The 18903-nt window shown below is 37.0% G+C and overlaps 1 protein-coding gene and 1 pseudogene across 5 annotated transcripts in view; both read right to left on the bottom strand.

Moving 5' to 3' along the window:
• Positions 1-18903, bottom strand: part of CDH18 (cadherin 18) — a 1036719-nt gene that overhangs the window by 218902 nt on the left and 798914 nt on the right. For all 5 annotated transcript variants that reach the window (XM_043600791.1, XM_043600792.1, XM_043600798.1 and 2 more), the window contains one exon: positions 16514-16633. In XM_043600791.1, coding sequence (XP_043456726.1) covers positions 16514-16633 — 120 coding nt within the window. The remainder of the gene's footprint in view (positions 1-16513; positions 16634-18903) is intronic.
• LOC122495097 lies at positions 4866-6567 on the bottom strand (annotated as a pseudogene).

The following is an 18903-nucleotide window of genomic DNA, read 5'->3' as shown; positions in this document are numbered from 1 at the left end:
TGAGTAATGGGAGTTCTCAAAGAGTTTGCATTCCAAGAATTTGTTTCTCAATTATATACATAGAAAACTTTTTTTTTTCCTTTCTTGGTGATGGTTTCTTGGTGACCCTGCAACTTTCTAATGACTTTTTTCTTTATTTTGATGCTCAAAACACTTAGTTTTCTCAGAGGAGTTACATTTTATGTCCATCATTTGAGAAAATCCTAAATTATAATGCTACACAAATGACAGAAATGGAAAAATTAAAAAAAAAGGTGTCTATAGAAGACCAGAGATGATAAAATTCTACACAACATAATAAAAAATAATACTAATATTAAAAATTCAAAATTTGCAACAAGAGTAAAAAAGAAATGTTGAAGGTGTTAAAAGGACTTCTTTAAGCTGAAAAGAAAGGGCACTTATTAGCAAAACAAAACAAACAAAATATATATTTATATATAAAAGACCAATTCTCATTGGAGAGGTGAATATGTAGTTAAGGTAGTGGATTAATCATTTATAAAGCTACTATTAAGGTTAAAAGACAAAAGTAGTAAAAATAATTATAACTACAAATATTACTTAAGGGATACACAAGATAAAAAGATATAAAATGTGACATCAGAAACAAGCTGGCAGTGTGGAGGAGTTAAAAGCACAGTTTGGGAATCCAATGACACTTAAGTCATTCTTTATTTAAAACAGACTGTTATGGGCCTAAGCTGTTATATGTAAACCGGATTGTAACCACAAAACAAAATCCTATAGAAGCTACACAAAGATAAATAGGAATTAAAGCATACTACGAAAGAAAGCCAACAAACCAAAGACGGTTGCAAGAATAGAAAGGAACTATGACATAACCCGAAAACAATTAACTGAATAGGTAAAAGTATACATGGATCAATAATTACTTTAGATATAAATTGACTAAATTCTCCAATCAAAAGACACAATGTGGCTGAGTGGATAAACACAGATGCAGACACACACACACACACACACATACACACACACACACACCAAGACCCATCTATACCCTGGCTACAAGAGATGTAAGGACACAAACTGAAAGTGGAGTAGAAAAAGATAGTCCATGCAAATGGAAACCAAAAGGAAGCAGGGGTAACTATATTCACATAAGAGAAAATAGATTTTAAAACACAAACTGCAATTAGAAACAATGAAGGACATTATGTAATGATAAAAGGGTCAATCCAACAAGGGAAGGTGACATTTGTAAATATTTGTGCACCCAACATATAAGAGAACATATGGAGAACCAACAAATATAAAGCAAATACTAACAGACCTAACGGGAGAAATAGATAACAATACAATAATAGTAGAGGACCTTAACACCCCATTTACATCAATGGATGGATCATCTAGACAGAAAATCAGTAAGAAAACATTGGCCTTAAATAACCCATTAGTCAAGATGGATGTAACGGATATACACAGAACATTTCATCCAACAGAATATATATTTTTCTCACGTGCACATGTAACATTCTCCAGGATAGATATATTAGACCAGAAACAAGCCGAAAGAAATTTAAGAGGATGAAATTCTCATTAAGTATATTTCCAACCACAATGATATGAAACTAGTAACCAATTATAAGAAAACTGAAAAAAAAAAAAGCACAGATCTGTGGAGATTAAATAACATAATATTCAGTATTCAGTAAGAAATCAAAGCAGAGATTTAAAAATACCTTGAGAACAACAAAATGGAAATACAAAATACCGAAATTTATGGTATACAGCAAAAGTAGTTTTAAAAAGAAGCTCATAAAGATAAATGTTTACTTCAATAAAAAGATAAACTTCAGACAAACAAACAAACAAACAAACAAAAAACACCTAACTTTATACCTCAAGGAACTAGAACAAGAACAAAGCCCAAAGATAGGAGAAAGAAGAAAATAACAACGGTCAGAAGAGAAAAAAAATAGACACTAAAAATAGAAAAAAAAAATCAGTGAAACTAAGAGCTGGATGAGAAATGAAAAAAGGAGGTGTTACAACTTGATGACACAGAAATACTAATGATCATAAAGACTACTATAAAAATTATATGCCAAAAAATTGACAACCTAGATGAATAAATTTGTAGAAACATACAATCTACCAAGCCTGGATCATGAAGAAATAGAAAATATGAACAGGTCAATTTCTACTAAAAAGGCTGAATGAGTAATAAAAAACCTCCTAACAAAAGTCCAGCACCAGACGTCTTCACTGAAAAGTCCACCAAAAATTCAAAGAAGAGTTAATACCAATCTTTCTCAAACTCTTCTCCAAAAACTAAAGAGAGAATGCTTCCAAACTCATTTTACACCCGCATTATCCTTGGATAAGGACCTCATTAGAAAAGAAAATGATAGGCCAATATCCCTAAAGAATATAGATGCAAAAATCCTCAAGGAAATATTAGCAAACCAAATTTAGCCAGACATTAAAAAAGAATCACACACCATGATCGGTGGGATTTATTTCAGGAACGTCAGGATGGTTCAACATCTACAAATCAATTGGATGCACTACAGTAACAAAATGAAAAATAAAAATCATATGACCCTCTTAATAGATGCAGAAATAGCATTTGACAAAATTCCACTTTGATTTATGGTTAAAAACTCAACAAAGTAGACATGGAGGGAACATACCTCAACATAAAAAATATGACAAAACCACAGCTAACATCACATCTGTTACAAGGTGGAAAAGGGTCAGTAATCTATCTTCCAGATTGAGAAGCCACTTTATTATAAAAAACAAACAAACAAACAAACAAACAAACAAAAACCAAGCAAGCCACTCCATACCATTTACAGAGTTTTATTCAAGGTGACTTGCTGATGGGCAATTAAGTGAGCTGACAGATGATTCAGAGCGCTACCCAGCCATTTTCAGTTCCTATCTGGATCTTAATCCCCAGCCTTTATGGAATGAGGGGCATGGTGTTGAGATCACAGGGCAGTTCACTAAAGCTGCACCATCTGTGTGCGTGAGGGTAGCTCTATCAGTAACCTCACGGGGCAGCATCCGTGGGCCAGAGTGGAGAAAAGGACACAGGGTCTAAGATAGAGTCTGTGTGGTCAGGACTCCTACACTCCACCCCCAACATCGTTACGGCCACAATTGATTTCTCATTTTGTCATTGCCACAAGCCCCAGCCAAATCTACATCTAATTTACATCTCACATCTATTATTAATACCCTCAGGACCTGTACTTTTTTTCCTTGCCTTTGAGAAAGCCTCTTGTTGGTTAGCATGCCAATTCTATTAGCTTCCCATCTTTTTGTTGTTGTTTTGTTTTGTTTTAAAGAAATATAAAACTATTGGCCACGGTCTACCGGTATTTACAATAAAGTAAATAGTATACAGCTGGACAATATTCTGACTACAAACTTACTGTTTTTCCTGGTTTCTCCTGAACGAGTAACTCAAATACTGAGAAGATTAAGCTGACAATAAGGTATGTATTGGGGTAAAGAAAAAACATGAAGGTCAAGAGTTTAGATCACAGAGGTCTGTCCCCCCATTTATTTTTTAATTTATTTTTTTTTTTAATTTAATGTTTATTTATTTTTGGGAGAGAGACAGAGACAGAGAGTGAGTGAGGGAAGGGCAGAGGGAGAGGGAGACACAGAATCCGAAACAGGCTCCAGGCTCTAAACTGTCAGCACAGAGCCCAACGCAGGGCTTGAACCCACAAGCAGTGAAATCATGACCTGAGCTGAAGTTGGATGCTTAACCCACTGAGCCATGCAGGTGCTCTTTGTCCCCCCATTTATTCCAGCAGGTGCTAAATTGCCAGCATCTCTCTCTGACCATCTGATTATGATCAGGTTTCCATGAACAAGTCTTCAACATTCCATGCATCATGACCTTCTTTTAGTCAATGCAGCACAGGGATTTCAACTTCTTGAAAAGGAATGGTTGACTAGAAAGAACCTTTAAATGTCCATTTAACTAAGTTTTTTTTTTACCTACTTAAAACACACCAGGACTTGTCTAGTTTTCTCATTTAGGTGGGGAGATTGTTGGTAGTGATAAAATTTTCCTTTTGGGGATCTTGCCAACAAACTTGCATTTGTGTGACTATAGACATGATTTCTGATATGGCTGCTTTCAAATTTCCAATTTTCATTGCTTACATCATATTTAAATTGCCCAATTAATTGCAAAATTTGAAAGGTTAAGGCTTCAGGAAAAATTTCAGTGTAAGTGATATATTTCTTAGGTTGCTGAAAATGATGGCGTCCCAGAAACATGGGATTATCCATGGTTATAAAATGCTGTTTTTATTTGGGGGAATGTTAAAAGAAAATAAAAAAGAAAACCATTCATGTATGTATTTTAAGTATACACACAAAACCCCCCCAAATAAACAAAAAACCCAAAATGGTTCTCAGGCATATAGGAGTTAAAGACAAATTCTGATTGAGAAACAACTATGAAGGTTAGTTCAATTTTTAGAAAAATATTTAGAAAAATATTTAGAAAAGGTGTTCTCTAAAGCAGGGGAATAATATCTGGTCTCAAATATTATTTTCTGATAAAGGAAGCAACTACAGAAAGCTTGTATTTGTTCAAAGTAACCAGTGCTATAGATGCAAAAACCCCCAACAACTCCCCCAATACTATTTCAAGACACACATATCTAACTTGATTTTTCATTTGAATGTTATCTATTCACATTAATAAATCAAAAAAACAATACCCAGATTACCTATATAATATATACATATATATACATATACATATATATACATATACATATATACATATACATATGTATACAAATGTACATATACACATATATATGTATATATAATATATATTCATACATAAAAAGCAACACAAACAATTACTGAACCTCATCCTCTGGACAAGAATGCCAAGTTAGTCTCTCTTCACAAAAAAGCAATTACAATCGGAGGACACTTCGTATTTGCCTCTTTCATCACCACCGTCTGCCTCATCTGAATCTTTCCACTTCATCAGAAACATTAACTCTCCACTGCTGTCTGTGCACCAATTATTCGTTCAGGATCAAGACCTCTGGCAGAGCCTCTTGGTTTATCAGTAGCATCTCTTTTCTTCTTGGATTTGCTATCATCAGATTCACTGTCAGATAACGATTTTCTTTTTGCACCATCTTTTTCTTCACCAGCTTTTTGAGAATTAAGAAATGCTTCAATTAACTCTGAACAATCTAAATTTTCTTCAGGTTCCCAAGTACTGTCAGCATCTGTAAATCCCTTCCACTTCAGGAAATACTCCACCTTTCCATTCACTACACGTCAGTCAGTACTTTTTTCACCACGAATTCATCAGGCTCTACCTTTTCTACTTTTTTTACTCTTTCCATTCTGCCTCTTCCCCATTTTTTTTTGCAATGTAGTTTTATTGGAGGCCGTTTTTTTATTGCAGACTTGAAGAGCTATTATTCACCGCCTCCAAGCTGCTCCAGGTCCCAGGTCTCAGCTTTCCATCTCAACCGAGGAATATGAGGGTCTTAATATCTTGTCTGATGGGCAATATAAGGTCTCCCACAATCCTATTAAACCAAAAAAGTCTGTAATTCCTTTACCATTTTAGGGACTGGGGAGGCTTGTATTTCAATCCATGACAGCCTTAGGCATCGCTTTTGTACTATCTGATCAGATAATGCCCAGAAACTTTACTGATTGGCCTGGACCATGGAACTTGTTGGTATTTACCTCCCAACAATGTGACTTTAAGTCACCTTACAGTCACTCCTGTAATGGCACAGCTGCTGAGACAGAAAGGATGAATCATCCCAAGTTATGCAACCTGAATTCATTTGCCATTGTAGTTTAGATCGAGATCCTGTAGAACATCTACGCCCGGAATATACTAAGGAATGGGAGAAATATGCACTAGAAAACAATGGGGAGGAAGCCTGGTGATCTTTAGGTAGAGACTAGTTCCTCAGACCTTAATAATTTGTCCCCTGCCACCATGAATAGACTTTATTTCTCCCTATGCACACACAGATAGCTGTGCATTCAGCTCTAGTTGCCTAGTAGGGCTACTTCAGTCTGTTAGTGCAAGACTAATAAATGGTTAATTCCACATGGGACCTCTGGTTTCCCCCAACTGCACGCACTAGAGGACAACACTGGGCCTAATCCCTATTCTCTAGGGGTCTGGGATATCTACCCTTGAAATTCCTCCATTAGTGGAAGAGTAATTTGGTGACACATCTGGGTTTTTTGAGCCTTCTTTCAAGGGAGTAAACTGCTTTCCTTTGGGCAACTCCTTCCATAGGTTTAGAAAGACCAGACTGGGTTGTCTGCTTATATTTTCTTTTGAGGTCCAAGACAGCATTAGATCTTGCCACCACGGTTTATAAGAGACCTTGATGGGCCCCATCGTCACCATTTTATCATCAGTAAAGTCATTTGTTTTTCAATTATTTCCCTCATTATGGATTCTCTCCATTTCAGTGAAGTTAGTCACCATAGTTCCCACTGTAACAATGGACCCATTAACCATAGGGGCAAGATACTGAAGTCCTGTACCATGCCCCTGGGGCTCACTTTAAGATAGAGTCTTCCATACTAGAGGAAAACAATTCTTTGTCTAGGCTTCTAGAATTCGGAGTGCAAATGGCATGATTCATTGCCATTTGTTTGTGTTTTTTTTTATGTTTATTTATTTTTGAGCCAGACACAGAGCACGAGCTAGACACAGAGGAACAGAGAGAGAGGGAGATACAGAATCCAAAGCAGGCTACAGGTTCTGAGCTGTCAGCATAGAGCCCGACCCAGGGCTCAAACTCACAGACTGCGAGATCATGACCTGAGCCGATGTCAGGCGCTCAACTGTCTGAGCCACCCAGGCGCCCCTCATTCATGTTGAAAGTATAATTTCTTTTAGTTCTTCCATAGAATTCCAGCGATACAGAGGGGAGAACACAGCCCCTTCACTAGTCCAGGTTATCTTGATGCTAGCATTTACCTAATCGATCAGATTAGCTAAGCACCTGCTATTCTCACCCATGCCTGGGGTATATAGTTTTTGTCACAAGGGAGGTCCAGCAGTGGCTGAGGCCGTTGTTAACATCTGAAATGCATTTAACATAACACCGTCTCCTGCAGTATCCAAGAGTGGTAACACACAAGCAGCAGCCTCTTCTCTGCCCTTTTGCTTAAAGTGCCTGTTAGCTCCACCAATTCAGCTGCAGAATGTTCCCTCATTGTTTTCTGACTAATAGGAATTTCTTCTCAGTTATTCCCAGGCTCATGAGTGGGCTGGGTCTTTGTTTGAATCAAAATTCTTTCCTGGAAATCATTTTCTTCCTCTTGATAGGGAAAAAATCTGTTATAAGCTGGCCGACAGTACTCAGGTGAATTCCAGCCCCTGACTGAAGACTCCCCTTCCAGGTTCTTCTTCCCACCCTGCTTGCCTCTGGGGCCAAATTGCTACTGATGAGGAATGTAGAAGTAACAGACTATAAGTTGTCCCCTCTGCTATGCTCCGGGCTCAGACCTCTGGAGAATGAGCTCCTCTGAGCCCACAGGTGTAAAATAAACCTCCTGCCTTCCAAGATCTCTGCGTGCCGCTTGGTTCTGCTGGGTGATCCAGACCAGTTTCCATAACACTCCATGATAATATCCTCATCAGAGGAGTCATTACCCCAGGGATCTCATGATTTCCGGTCCCAGTTCTCCTGAGATATAATAGTTCTCTCTCTAGTGTGTGGTAACCTGTGCCCATACACCTTACATGCCATAATTTCTAACCGTTCTTCCTGCTTTTGAATTCTTTTGGACATGAGGTCTGTATTAGAGGAACATGCAGCTTGTATGTTCTTTCCAGAGCCAATGCTTCTTGGATCTGTTCCAATGCTCTCCTTACTCATAATTCCTTTTCTGTGGTGACCCTTAAGGCATGGGGCAATGACCAAGCTGTGGTTGCAATAGCTTGATCAGTTTCCCTTCTCTACTGCCTTTTCCCTACTATTTTGAATAGAGTATCTAACAATCCCTTATGTGTTTGGGGGGTGCCATACTGGTCCTAAATGCCCAGAAATCCTGACCAAGATTCCCCACATGGAGGTGGCTGGCCAACCTGGTTTTTCCCCTACATGTAAAGGGCTCCCAGGTGCCCCCCCCCCCGCCCCCCGCTTGCTCACCCTGGTCATGACAAGGAGCTTTAGCCTGGCCTGGTCTTTTTACTCATGCTTGTTTTCTTTTCCAGTATCTTGCTAAGTATGCAAATTATTACAAGTTGGAGGAGGGCCAGACTGAGAAGATAGTTTGATACCCAAAAACCAAGCAAGCCATTCCATAATACTATGCAGAGTTATATTCAGGGTAACTTACTGATGGGGCAATCAGGCAGTTAGATGACCCAGAGCAGCTACTCTCAGCCCCTATTCTCTGTTGCTACCTGGGCCTTAGCCCCCAGTCCTTAAGGAATTATGGCCATGGTAGTGAGGTCACAGGGTAGTTACGTGAGTCTGTGCCATCTGTGGGTCAGAGGATCTCCATTACTTATCTAAAATGGTATCATCTATGCACCAGAAGGAGAAAACAAGATGGAAGGCCAAAGGTGAACTCAGTGTTCTCGGCACTTCTACAATACTCAACAGGAAAAAGCTACAACCTTTTCCTCTCATACTAGGAGCAAGACAGGGGTACCCACTCTCACCATTTTTATTCAGCATGGTACTAGAAGTCCTAACCAGGGCAATTATGCAAGAAGTAAAAGGCATCCAAATTGGAAAGGAAGAAGTAAAACTGTTACTATTTGCAGACGAAAAGCTGTTATACATAGGAAACCCTAAAGACTCCAACAAAATGGTTAGAACTAATAAAAGAATTCAGTAACGTTGCAGGATAGAAAATCAATATGCAAAAATCTGTTGCATCTCTATACCGTAATGACAAAGTCAGAAAGAAAAATTAGTAAAACAAACTCTTATAATTGCATCAAAAAAGAAGAAAATACTTAGGAATAAATTTAAGCAAGCAGGTAGAAGATCCATACACTAAAAACTGTAAGTAATTAGTGAAAAACATGGAAGGAACAAATGAATGCAAATACATTTCATGATATAGCTTAGAAGAATCAATATGTTAAACTATACATCCTATCCAAAGGATGAATCTATAGATTCAGTGCAATCCCTACCAAAATTCCAGTGGCATTTTTCATAGAAATAGAACAGACAATTCTAAAGTTCATAAGACCCAAAATAACCAAAGCGATCTTTTAAAATTTTTTTTCAAGTTTATTTAATTTTGAGAGAGAGAGAGAGAGAGAGAGAGAGAGAGAGAGAGAGAGAGAGATTAAAAACACAAGGCGGGGACTCAGAGAGAGAGGGAAACACAGAATCATAACCAGTCAGCACACAGCCCAATGCGGGGCTCAAATCCATGAACCACAAGATAATGACCCGAGCCAAACTACATTATAAAGCTATAGTAACCAAAACAATATTGTAATGAAATAAAAACAGACATATAGATTTGTGGAACAGAATAGGGAGCCTACAAATAAATTCACACATATATAGTCAATTAATACATAACAAATGAGCAAAAAATATGCAATGGGAAAAGGACAGTGTCTTCAATAAATGGTGTTTGGAAAACTGGACAGCCACATGCAAAAGAATGAATTTGGACTGCTTTCTTACAGCATACACAAAAATTAACTCAAAATGAATTAAAAAGATGAACATAAGACCTGAAACTACAAAACTTCTAGAAAAAAACATAGGCCATATCTTTCTTGACATAGGTCTTGGCAATGATTTTTTTTTTACTCTGACACAAAGATAAAAGCAACAAATGCGGGGCGCCTGGGTGGCGCAGTCGGTTGAGCGTCCGACTTCAGCCAGGTCACGATCTCGCGGTCCGTGAGTTCGAGCCCCGCGTCGGGCTCTGGGCTGATGGCTCAGAGCCTGGAGCCTGTTTCCGATTCTGTGTCTCCCTCTCTCTCTGCCCCTCCCCCGTTCATGCTCTGTCTCTGTCCCCAAAATAAATAAAAACGTTCAAAAAAATAAATAAATAAAAGACAGTCACATCATTTAAAATCCGACCGATGATTTAAAAAAAAAAAAAAGCAACAAATGCAAAAATAAACAAGTGAGACTACATCAAACTCTAAAGCAACTGCACAGCAAAGGAAACCATGACAAAATGAAAAGGTAACCTATGGAATGGGAGAAAATATTTTCAAGTCCTATGTCTGATAAGGAGTTAATATTCAAAATACACCAAGAACTCATACAACTCAATAGCAAAGAAAAAGCCAAACAACCCAATTAAAAAATGGGCAGAGCACATTTAAAAGTTGCCAGGAGAGTCCATCTTGAAAATTCTCATCACACACACACAAAACAGCTGCAACTTATTATGGCGACGGATGGTGACTAGACTTGACGGTGGTCATCATTTCACAGTGGACACAAGTGGCAAATAGTTATACTGTACACCTCAAACTAATATAATGTGTTTTAGTGATACTGATTTTTTAAGTGGGCAGAAAACCTGAATATTTTCCCAAATATGATACACAGGTGGCCAAGATACAGGTGGCCAAGATGTACAACATCACTCATCATCAGGGAAATACAAATGAAAACCACAATGGGCTATCACCTCACACCTCTTAGAATGAATGTTATCAAAAAGACCAGAAATAAGTTTTGGTGAGAATGTACACAAAAGGGAATCCCTTTATGCTGTCGGTGTGAATGTAAAATTGGTACAGCTTCTATGTAAAACAGGATAAAGTTTCCTCTAAAAGCTAAAATTAAATCTATCAGATGATCCAGCAATTCTACTTCTGGATATTTATCAAAAAAAAAAAAAAAAAACACCGGGGCGCCTGGGTGGCGCAGTCGGTTAAGCGTCCGACTTCAGCCAGGTCACGATCTCGCGGTCCGGGAGTTCGAGCCCCGCGTCAGGCTCTGGGCTGATGGCTCGGAGCCTGGAGCCTGTTTCCGATTCTGTGTCTCCCTCTCTCTCTGCCCCTCCCCCGTACATGCTCTGTCTCTCTCTGTCCCAAAATAAATAAACGTTGAAAAAAAATAATAATAACAAAAAAAACACCAAAAACATTCATTTGAAAATATATATGTATATTTGAAAAAAGAAAAAAAAAATATATATATATATTCACTGCAACATTATTGACAAAGGCCAACATATGGTAACATCTTAAGTATCTATCAACGGATGAATGGATAAAGAAAATGTAATGTATATATATGCAATAAAATAATATACTGAAATATTAGGCATGAAAAAAGAATGAACATTTGCCATTTGTAACATATATATATGCATATATATGTATATATGTGTTTATATGTGTGTGTGTGTGCATATATATTTATATGTGTATATATGTACATATATATGCACACACATACAATAACACAATATACTTAAATATTTGTCAGTCATGAAAAAAGAATGGACTCTTGCCATTTGTAACATATATGTGTGTGTGTGTGTGTGTGTGTGTACACACACATACAATAATACAATATACTGAAATATTTTTCAGTCTTGAAAAAAGAATGAAATCTTGCCATTTGTAACAGTACAGATGGACCTAGGCGGTAGTAGGAGAGTTATCTGACGTCTATACTGTATATAGTTTACTTACTACATCTTGATGGCAGTTAAAATTATTTTTCACATATGCATATTCAGTGGCGTGTCAGAGAAAATTATCTTTGGTTCTATTCTCTGATCCCCCCCAAATATCAACAATTAATGTACCTTTTGACATTCAAGTCAGTGTGAACAATCTCCTTTTCCAGCTTAGTATTGGCAGTGGAACTGAAAATGACTCCTTAAATACAGAAAGCACTGCGCGCTCTCTCTCTGGACCATGTGTCCTGGGTTGAGAGGAATAAAAGTAGTCTAGGAGCTCCATGTCTCTGCCTGTGTGGGAAGTGCACAGTGCTGGGAAGGGGATTTACCGGTCTGCAAAGCTCGTTTCACAAAAGTCCAGGTATCAGCACTGCATGTGTTTGCACATAAAAAAATTACTCAGAGTGACTTCACTGCCAGGCTTTTGCTCACCAGTTTTTCCCATGCGACTTTCACCTTGTGTGCTCATTGTCCCACGATTACAAGATAGTTGCTGTACCCCCAGGGATTATGCATATGTGTAAATCCAGAAGGTGGGAAACCAAAACGACGAAGCATTGGCACCTATATAGAGATATCAAAAAGCCTCTAGTGGTGTTTCTTTTATAGCTCACTGGCTAGAAGTGTGTCACGAGAGCAACAGGGAGGCTGGGAAATCTAGCTTCTTAAGTGAGTATGCTGTTACAATGAGCAAAGTTAGAATTCTAATAGGACCAACAAAGTGGGAAATTGTTATTGAGTGAACAACCACTGGTGTCAACTGTCTATTTCTTAAATGCTATCTAAAATGGACTTCTTGGGGCGCCTGGGTGGCTCAGTCGGTTAAGCGGCCCACTTCGGCTCAGGTCATGATCTCACAGTCCGTGAGTTCAAGCCCCGCGTCGGGCTCTGTGCTGACAGCTCAGAGCCTGGAGCCTGTTTCAGATTCTGTGTCTCCCTCTCTCTGACCCTCCCCTGTTCATGCTCTGTCTCTCTCTGTCTCAAAAATAAATAAACGTTAAAAAAAAATTTTAAAAAAATACAATAAAATGGACTTCTTGTGTTAAACCCCATACACTCTTACACTTTCAGGATCTTCTTAGAATTCTTCTCTAAAAAAAATAAAGTGATACATAATTTCTTTCAGTAATTAGGAAACCTGACACAGTTCTGAATTAATGCATTAGTTTTTCTCTAAAGAAACAAATTCTTCAGCACTAGGCTCACTATTTTTGTCTATGTGCAGCTAATTGTAGGAACTTATTTGAAAATGTATCTACAACGATTTGTGCAATTATTATTGTTATATCAATTAGAGAGGGCTATTGGATGAGACAAATTGACAAAATATATTCTGCTATGGACAAATTTTCTCCTTTTGCAGATTTTTTGGACCATAAATTAAATATTTTAACTGCTTGGCTATCGATAAGCAAAATATTGCGTTTGGGAAAATAAAGTCATTCTCAAGTAGAGTTTCATATGGAATTATGCAAAATTAACATTGAAATTCATAAAACTTTTAAAGATGCTTTACATCTTTTAACCAAATATATAGTAATCTTCCACAAGCAATTTTTTGTTCGTTGTTAAAATAAAATAAAATTGAAAAGGTTAAATAGAAACAAAGTTGCTGATGACTTTAATTACATCATGCACACCTGAGAAACTATGTTGAAAGCCTTGTTCAATTACATCCTAAGAAACTCACTGAGGCCTTCCCCTGAGTGCATTTTTATAGCTGATTGATTTCTGCTACAAGATGTTAAGGAAAGTTCTTTTTAGAGAATCAGAGCTATTGTGGGTCAGGACTTGTGCATTAATGACAATTGTTTCCTGGACAGCATGTCACTTTATCTCATCTAGAGACACTATTTTCAGCTGGGACAGTCATTTCTAAGGATAAAATGTTGGTTATTTTCACGTCTAACTTACTTCCTTTGATTTATTTTTTTTAACTTACTTTCTTTTAAATTGTCATCCCACATTTTCTAAAAGTATATTTTTCTTAATAAGAATACTTAAAAAACTTTCTTTAAATGCCTGAAAAATGTAATTTAGCGATATATAATATGTAGAATTCACATTTTGTATAGTTAATGTGGACTAAAAATTCTTTCAAACAATTTTTTTTCCTGTTTCAGTTAAGACTATTTCAAACCCTTGTGATGGCACACTATGCAATTTTGGAAACTCTTTTTAATCTTAAAAAAAAAAAAGTGGGGACATGGGGAACCTGGGTGGCTCAGTTGGTTAAGTGTCTGACTTCAGCTCATGTCATGATCTTACAGTTTGTGAGTTCAAGCCCTGCATTGGGCTCTGTGCCAACAGCTCAGTTCCTGGAGCCTGCTTTGGATTCTGTGTCTCCCTGTCTCTCTGACCGTCCGCCACTCGCACTCTGTCTCTCTCTCAAAAATAAACAAACATTTTTTTTTTAAAAGGGGAGGGACACTAGAAATTGACTACCTACCTATATCTTTCCTAGGACTGGGCTAAGAACATTGCATGAAGTTTCTCATTGGATTTAGTTGTTATTCTAAATTTCTATGCAAGTACACAGGGGCATATAATTTAAGTCACTTGACCAATTTATCATGATATTACGTAACATCCTAGGATTTGATCATGAAGCATCCTTAAATCATTCTGGAATAAACCTTAGTATTTTAGAAAAATAACAATTAAGAATTACTGCACTATACTATATTAATTACAGTATAACATCACTGTCCTCTTACGTGTGGAATGTCTGTTATCAGGGCAGAAGTGTTTGAGAAAGATTTCAAGCCCAATGTCTACCCTTTTTTTAGAAACATGTAGCAGAAACCCTTTGATATCTAAAATGCTGTAAAAGTGTTGAAAAGAAAAGAATATCTAGTATGCTCTTGTATATAATTAAAAGGTAGGCTTTTTTAGTCTCATTTTTTATGTGCCTGCAAATTAAACATAGAATTTAACAACAGAAATGTTCTGAAATGTTATACTTTTCTTTGAAATATTCATTATTTATTGGGTAAAAATATATGAAGGCTGTGTGAAAATTGACTCAACTCGAAATATAAGTACATCTATATTTACCAGATAACTCTTCTAATAGTCTTTGTTAGCAGTGGTAAAAACTCATATGAGTATCATTCATACATAGATGCCATTCTTGACTATTGCTGATTTTTTATTTTAAAAAATAAAATATTTTTATTTATATTTTTAAGCTTCTTTATTTGTATTGAGAGAGAGAAAGAGAGATCATGAATGGAGGAGGGACAGAGAGAATGGGAGAGAGAGAATCCCGAGCAGTCTCCGTGCTGACAGCACAGAGCCCAATGCAGGGCTTGAACCTATGAACCATGAGCTTATAACCTGAGCCAAAAGCAAGAGTCGGATGCCTACCTGACTGGGTCCCCCAGACCTCTCAAGAATTTGCTTATCTGATACTTATTTTAGTTCACATTGTATTATTTTTTATCATCTCCTTATTTTTAGTTTTTACCTCATTTTATTATATATTTATTTTATAATTATAATGCATATAATACAAGGATCTACTTGTATGTATGTATTCTGCTTTTGCCTAGCTCTGAACATATTCTTCATTATTTTCTTCATAAATTATAATAACTAAGGGATTAACAGTATGCCTGAGATCCATTATTGTCCCATATACTTACTTATGGGTGGGAGCACACCGGGGGAAGAAAGAAGTCAAATAACCTGGTGGAATTCTCTTGAAAACATGATCCTGACAATACTCTTAGCGTTCAAATGGTATTAGTTACTGGGAATGTGCTAGCATCTTTTCAGTTGGATGTACCTCATCTAAGATAGTGGTAAACAAACCTGAGATGCATAAACTTATGAAGCAGGGTCCCTTAAAAAATGTTTTGTATGCCATGTCATTATGTGAGCATAAGGGGATATTACAACCAAACATAGCTTTCTTCTGTGTTAGTTATGTGCCTGTGTCCATTACGTCTTGATAATCCCACATGTTAATCTGATTCAGAATGAATCTAATGTAACTAGAAAGGATTTAGGAACCTCTGGAATATCCTGGATCTCTCTCTTCATCTGTACCTCATGACTATCTTTAAACTATGAGTAAAATGTGAAACTCATTTCTTACTGGACATTTGGCTACATTCAAAATCAATGTATGTTTAGTCACATTTTTATTAACAAATTATTTGTCAATGGGGCCACGAACTTTTATGTGGTTTTTAGATTATGCTGCTGTAACATGATCCTATAATGCATTCCCATTTTGACATCACATAACACGCTATCATTGTTTAGGACAGAAAAAGGAGAGGAAAGAGAGCAGAATACCTATTTTTCCTGAAAAAAAAAAAACATTTTCTATGTTTTTGTCTTCACTCTCAGTTAATTTCTCTAATATAAGGCAATATTTGAAGAGTGACGAAATTTCCAACTACGAAAAAATGTCAGTTCTAGACACAGTAGTTCCCCCAATGTAATATATGACAACTTATGTGACAATAAAATTCAAATAAAATAGGGAAACGTCCAATGAATATTTACCCTTTTTGGCAAAGACTTAAAACTAATATGTAATTAATATAAAAAATACACTTGAAAATCTCACTTGATGTAATACTCCACATTTGTTTTAAGCAGAGAGTAATTGTTGCAGGGATATGCAAAGATCAACTTTTTACTGGCATGGGTATAAATGATGGATAATCAAAATATTAAGCAACGCAGTTATTTTATCTTCAATGATTCAGTTACCTCATTTTAGAAAAAAGTGAGGACACTTTAAAATGTGCTAAAATAACAATTCCGAAGCACGAAAGTACACAGAGATAAAAATATTGGTTTCTTTTTTATTGTAGCACACATCTGCACATACATTGCACATAGATGCACTAACCTGTTTTAGGGTCTACGGAGAAGTAGGGCTGTCCCTGGAGAATACTATAAACCACCCGCGCACTGTTTCCATAGGTAGGGTCATCTGCATCAGTAGCTGTAACCTGTAGAACAGAGGTACCTGTGAATTCAGGAAAACAAATTTTAGTGTGTGGTAACATTTAGCACATGCTCTGTACACAGAAAAAGGTCATTCTTCAAAACCTATGGAATGCTATGAGAGACGTATCCTACTAAATTTAACTCTTGGATTTATCTATCAAACCCTTGCTTTTTTCCCATGACCACAACTGTACCAATGAGAGGCCGAAGTAGAATATTTGGTCTCCAATATTTTAATATAGTTCTTTCTGTGCTGTCAACACTGTGGAGAGCTTCCGCTGACACTCACATAATCGGGGTTGGGTCGGGTTGATGATCAAGGATCAAGCGGGGACTCAATGATGGGGTAAAGTTAAAGGTATGGTGAGGACATATGTTGCATGTTACATGATGATTCAGGAAATGGGAGGTGGGGTGGTTTGTGATTAGGTTGGAATGTGGGTGAGTTGACATTAAATTATCAATGGCATCAAAACAGCACGTTCAAACCATTTTCATTCATTTATGCCCTTTTTATTTCTTACACAGACTATTAATGAGTCTCCTGACTGGTCTCCAAGGCTCAGTTTTCATTCCTTTAGATTCTTATAAACAGTACCAACATGATCATCTTTCTACAATGAGTATCAAAATATGCCTATTTTGCTGTTTTTTTTTAAATTAAAGTGTACTTTTTTTTAAATTTTTTTTTAACGTTTGTTTATTTTTGAGACAGAGAGAGACAGAGCATGAACGGGGGAGGGTCAGAGAGAGAGGGAGACACAGAATCTGAAACAGACTCCAGGCTCTGAGCTGTCAGTGCAGAGCCCGACACGGGGCTCGAACTCACCGACTGCGAGATCGTGACCTGAGCGGAAGTCGGACGCTTAACCGACTGAGCCACCCAGGCGCCCCTAAAGTGTACTTTAAAGTGTAACTTTAAAATATTGTATTTTGAGGTAGTAAAATTAGTGGACGAATTATGCTGGTTTCTTTTATGTTTATTAAAATACTGTTTGCATAATTAGATACATTTATATCATATTTTAGTTATTCCCAAATGAAAACTGATCTAGGAATAACAAGACAACCATCTATTAAGGGCTATGTAACATCACTGTAAAATTAGTGGGTGAAGAGCTCTCATTTATTCATAAAATGTACTTGATGAATCATCTAATAGTGCATACTTGATATTTTATTCTGCCTAACTGGAAAAGATTCCACTACTAATTCATGTTATGTAGCAAACAAAATATTTCCACAATCAAGTAAGCCTGTGTGTAATCCTGCATTCATTTTGGTCCTTGACTATGGAGGCACTGGCAATTTTCAGTCTTTAATTTTAGTCATGACTTCAATTATTTAGGTATTGCACTTACTGAGGGTCAACTATCTGTTTAACGACAAAGATTTTACTTCCAAGTGGAAATGCAGATGCAACTTTAAGCAAAGCTTGTTCTTCAAGGGATACTAGAAAACTTAATAGAATTAGTCTGCCGTGTTCACCTGAGAATCCTTATTGGCAGATTATAAATGTATACGGACTTTTAACAATATGTTAGGATTCTGGCCTCTGAGTAGCAGTTTTACATTGAGATTATAAGTGGAAATATGGTAAGTAGCTACACATACTCAGAAAATGAGGACTGTGTGATGTCTAAAAGTAATCTCTAAGAATTAAAACACGCAGTGGTGACACTAAATGCGGCAAGAACACTCAGAAACTAGGTCACTTGTACACCACAGGTGGAAGTGTACATTTAGCAGATTTCTATAAAACCAAACACACATTTGCCACACAACCCAGCAAACTGTACTCTTGGGCATTGATGCTAAAGTCATGAAAATGTATGTTCACCTAAAACCGTGTTTGCCAATATCCATATATATTCGCAGCAACATTATTTGTAGTAGCCACAAACTGGAAACATCCCGGATGAACTCTACTGGGGAAAAACAGCTAAAGAATTACTGTGCATTCATAGTATGGAATACTACTCAGCAATAAAAATAAGCACCCTGTTGATATATGCAACAAGTTGGATGAATCTTTAGGGGATTACACCTGGTGGGGGAAAAAAAAAACAATCCCAAAAGGTGACATATTGTAAGATTCTGTTCATTTCACATTCTTGAGTTGATGAAATTTTAGAAACTGATAACGGATTAGTAATTGCCAGTTTCAAGGAGAAGAGATGGAAGTAAGTGAGATTGGCGTATAAAACAGCAACAGGAAGGATCCTCATAATGTTGGAACTGTTCAGTATTTTGACGATGGTGTGGCTACATGAACATACACAGGTGATA

The sequence above is a fragment of the Prionailurus bengalensis genome, chromosome A1 (genome assembly GCF_016509475.1).
Source record: "Prionailurus bengalensis isolate Pbe53 chromosome A1, Fcat_Pben_1.1_paternal_pri, whole genome shotgun sequence".
In the NCBI taxonomy this organism is placed as follows: domain Eukaryota; kingdom Metazoa; phylum Chordata; class Mammalia; order Carnivora; family Felidae; genus Prionailurus; species Prionailurus bengalensis.
The sequence above is the reverse complement of the archived record's forward strand: the minus strand, read 5'-3'. Positions and strand labels throughout refer to the sequence as shown.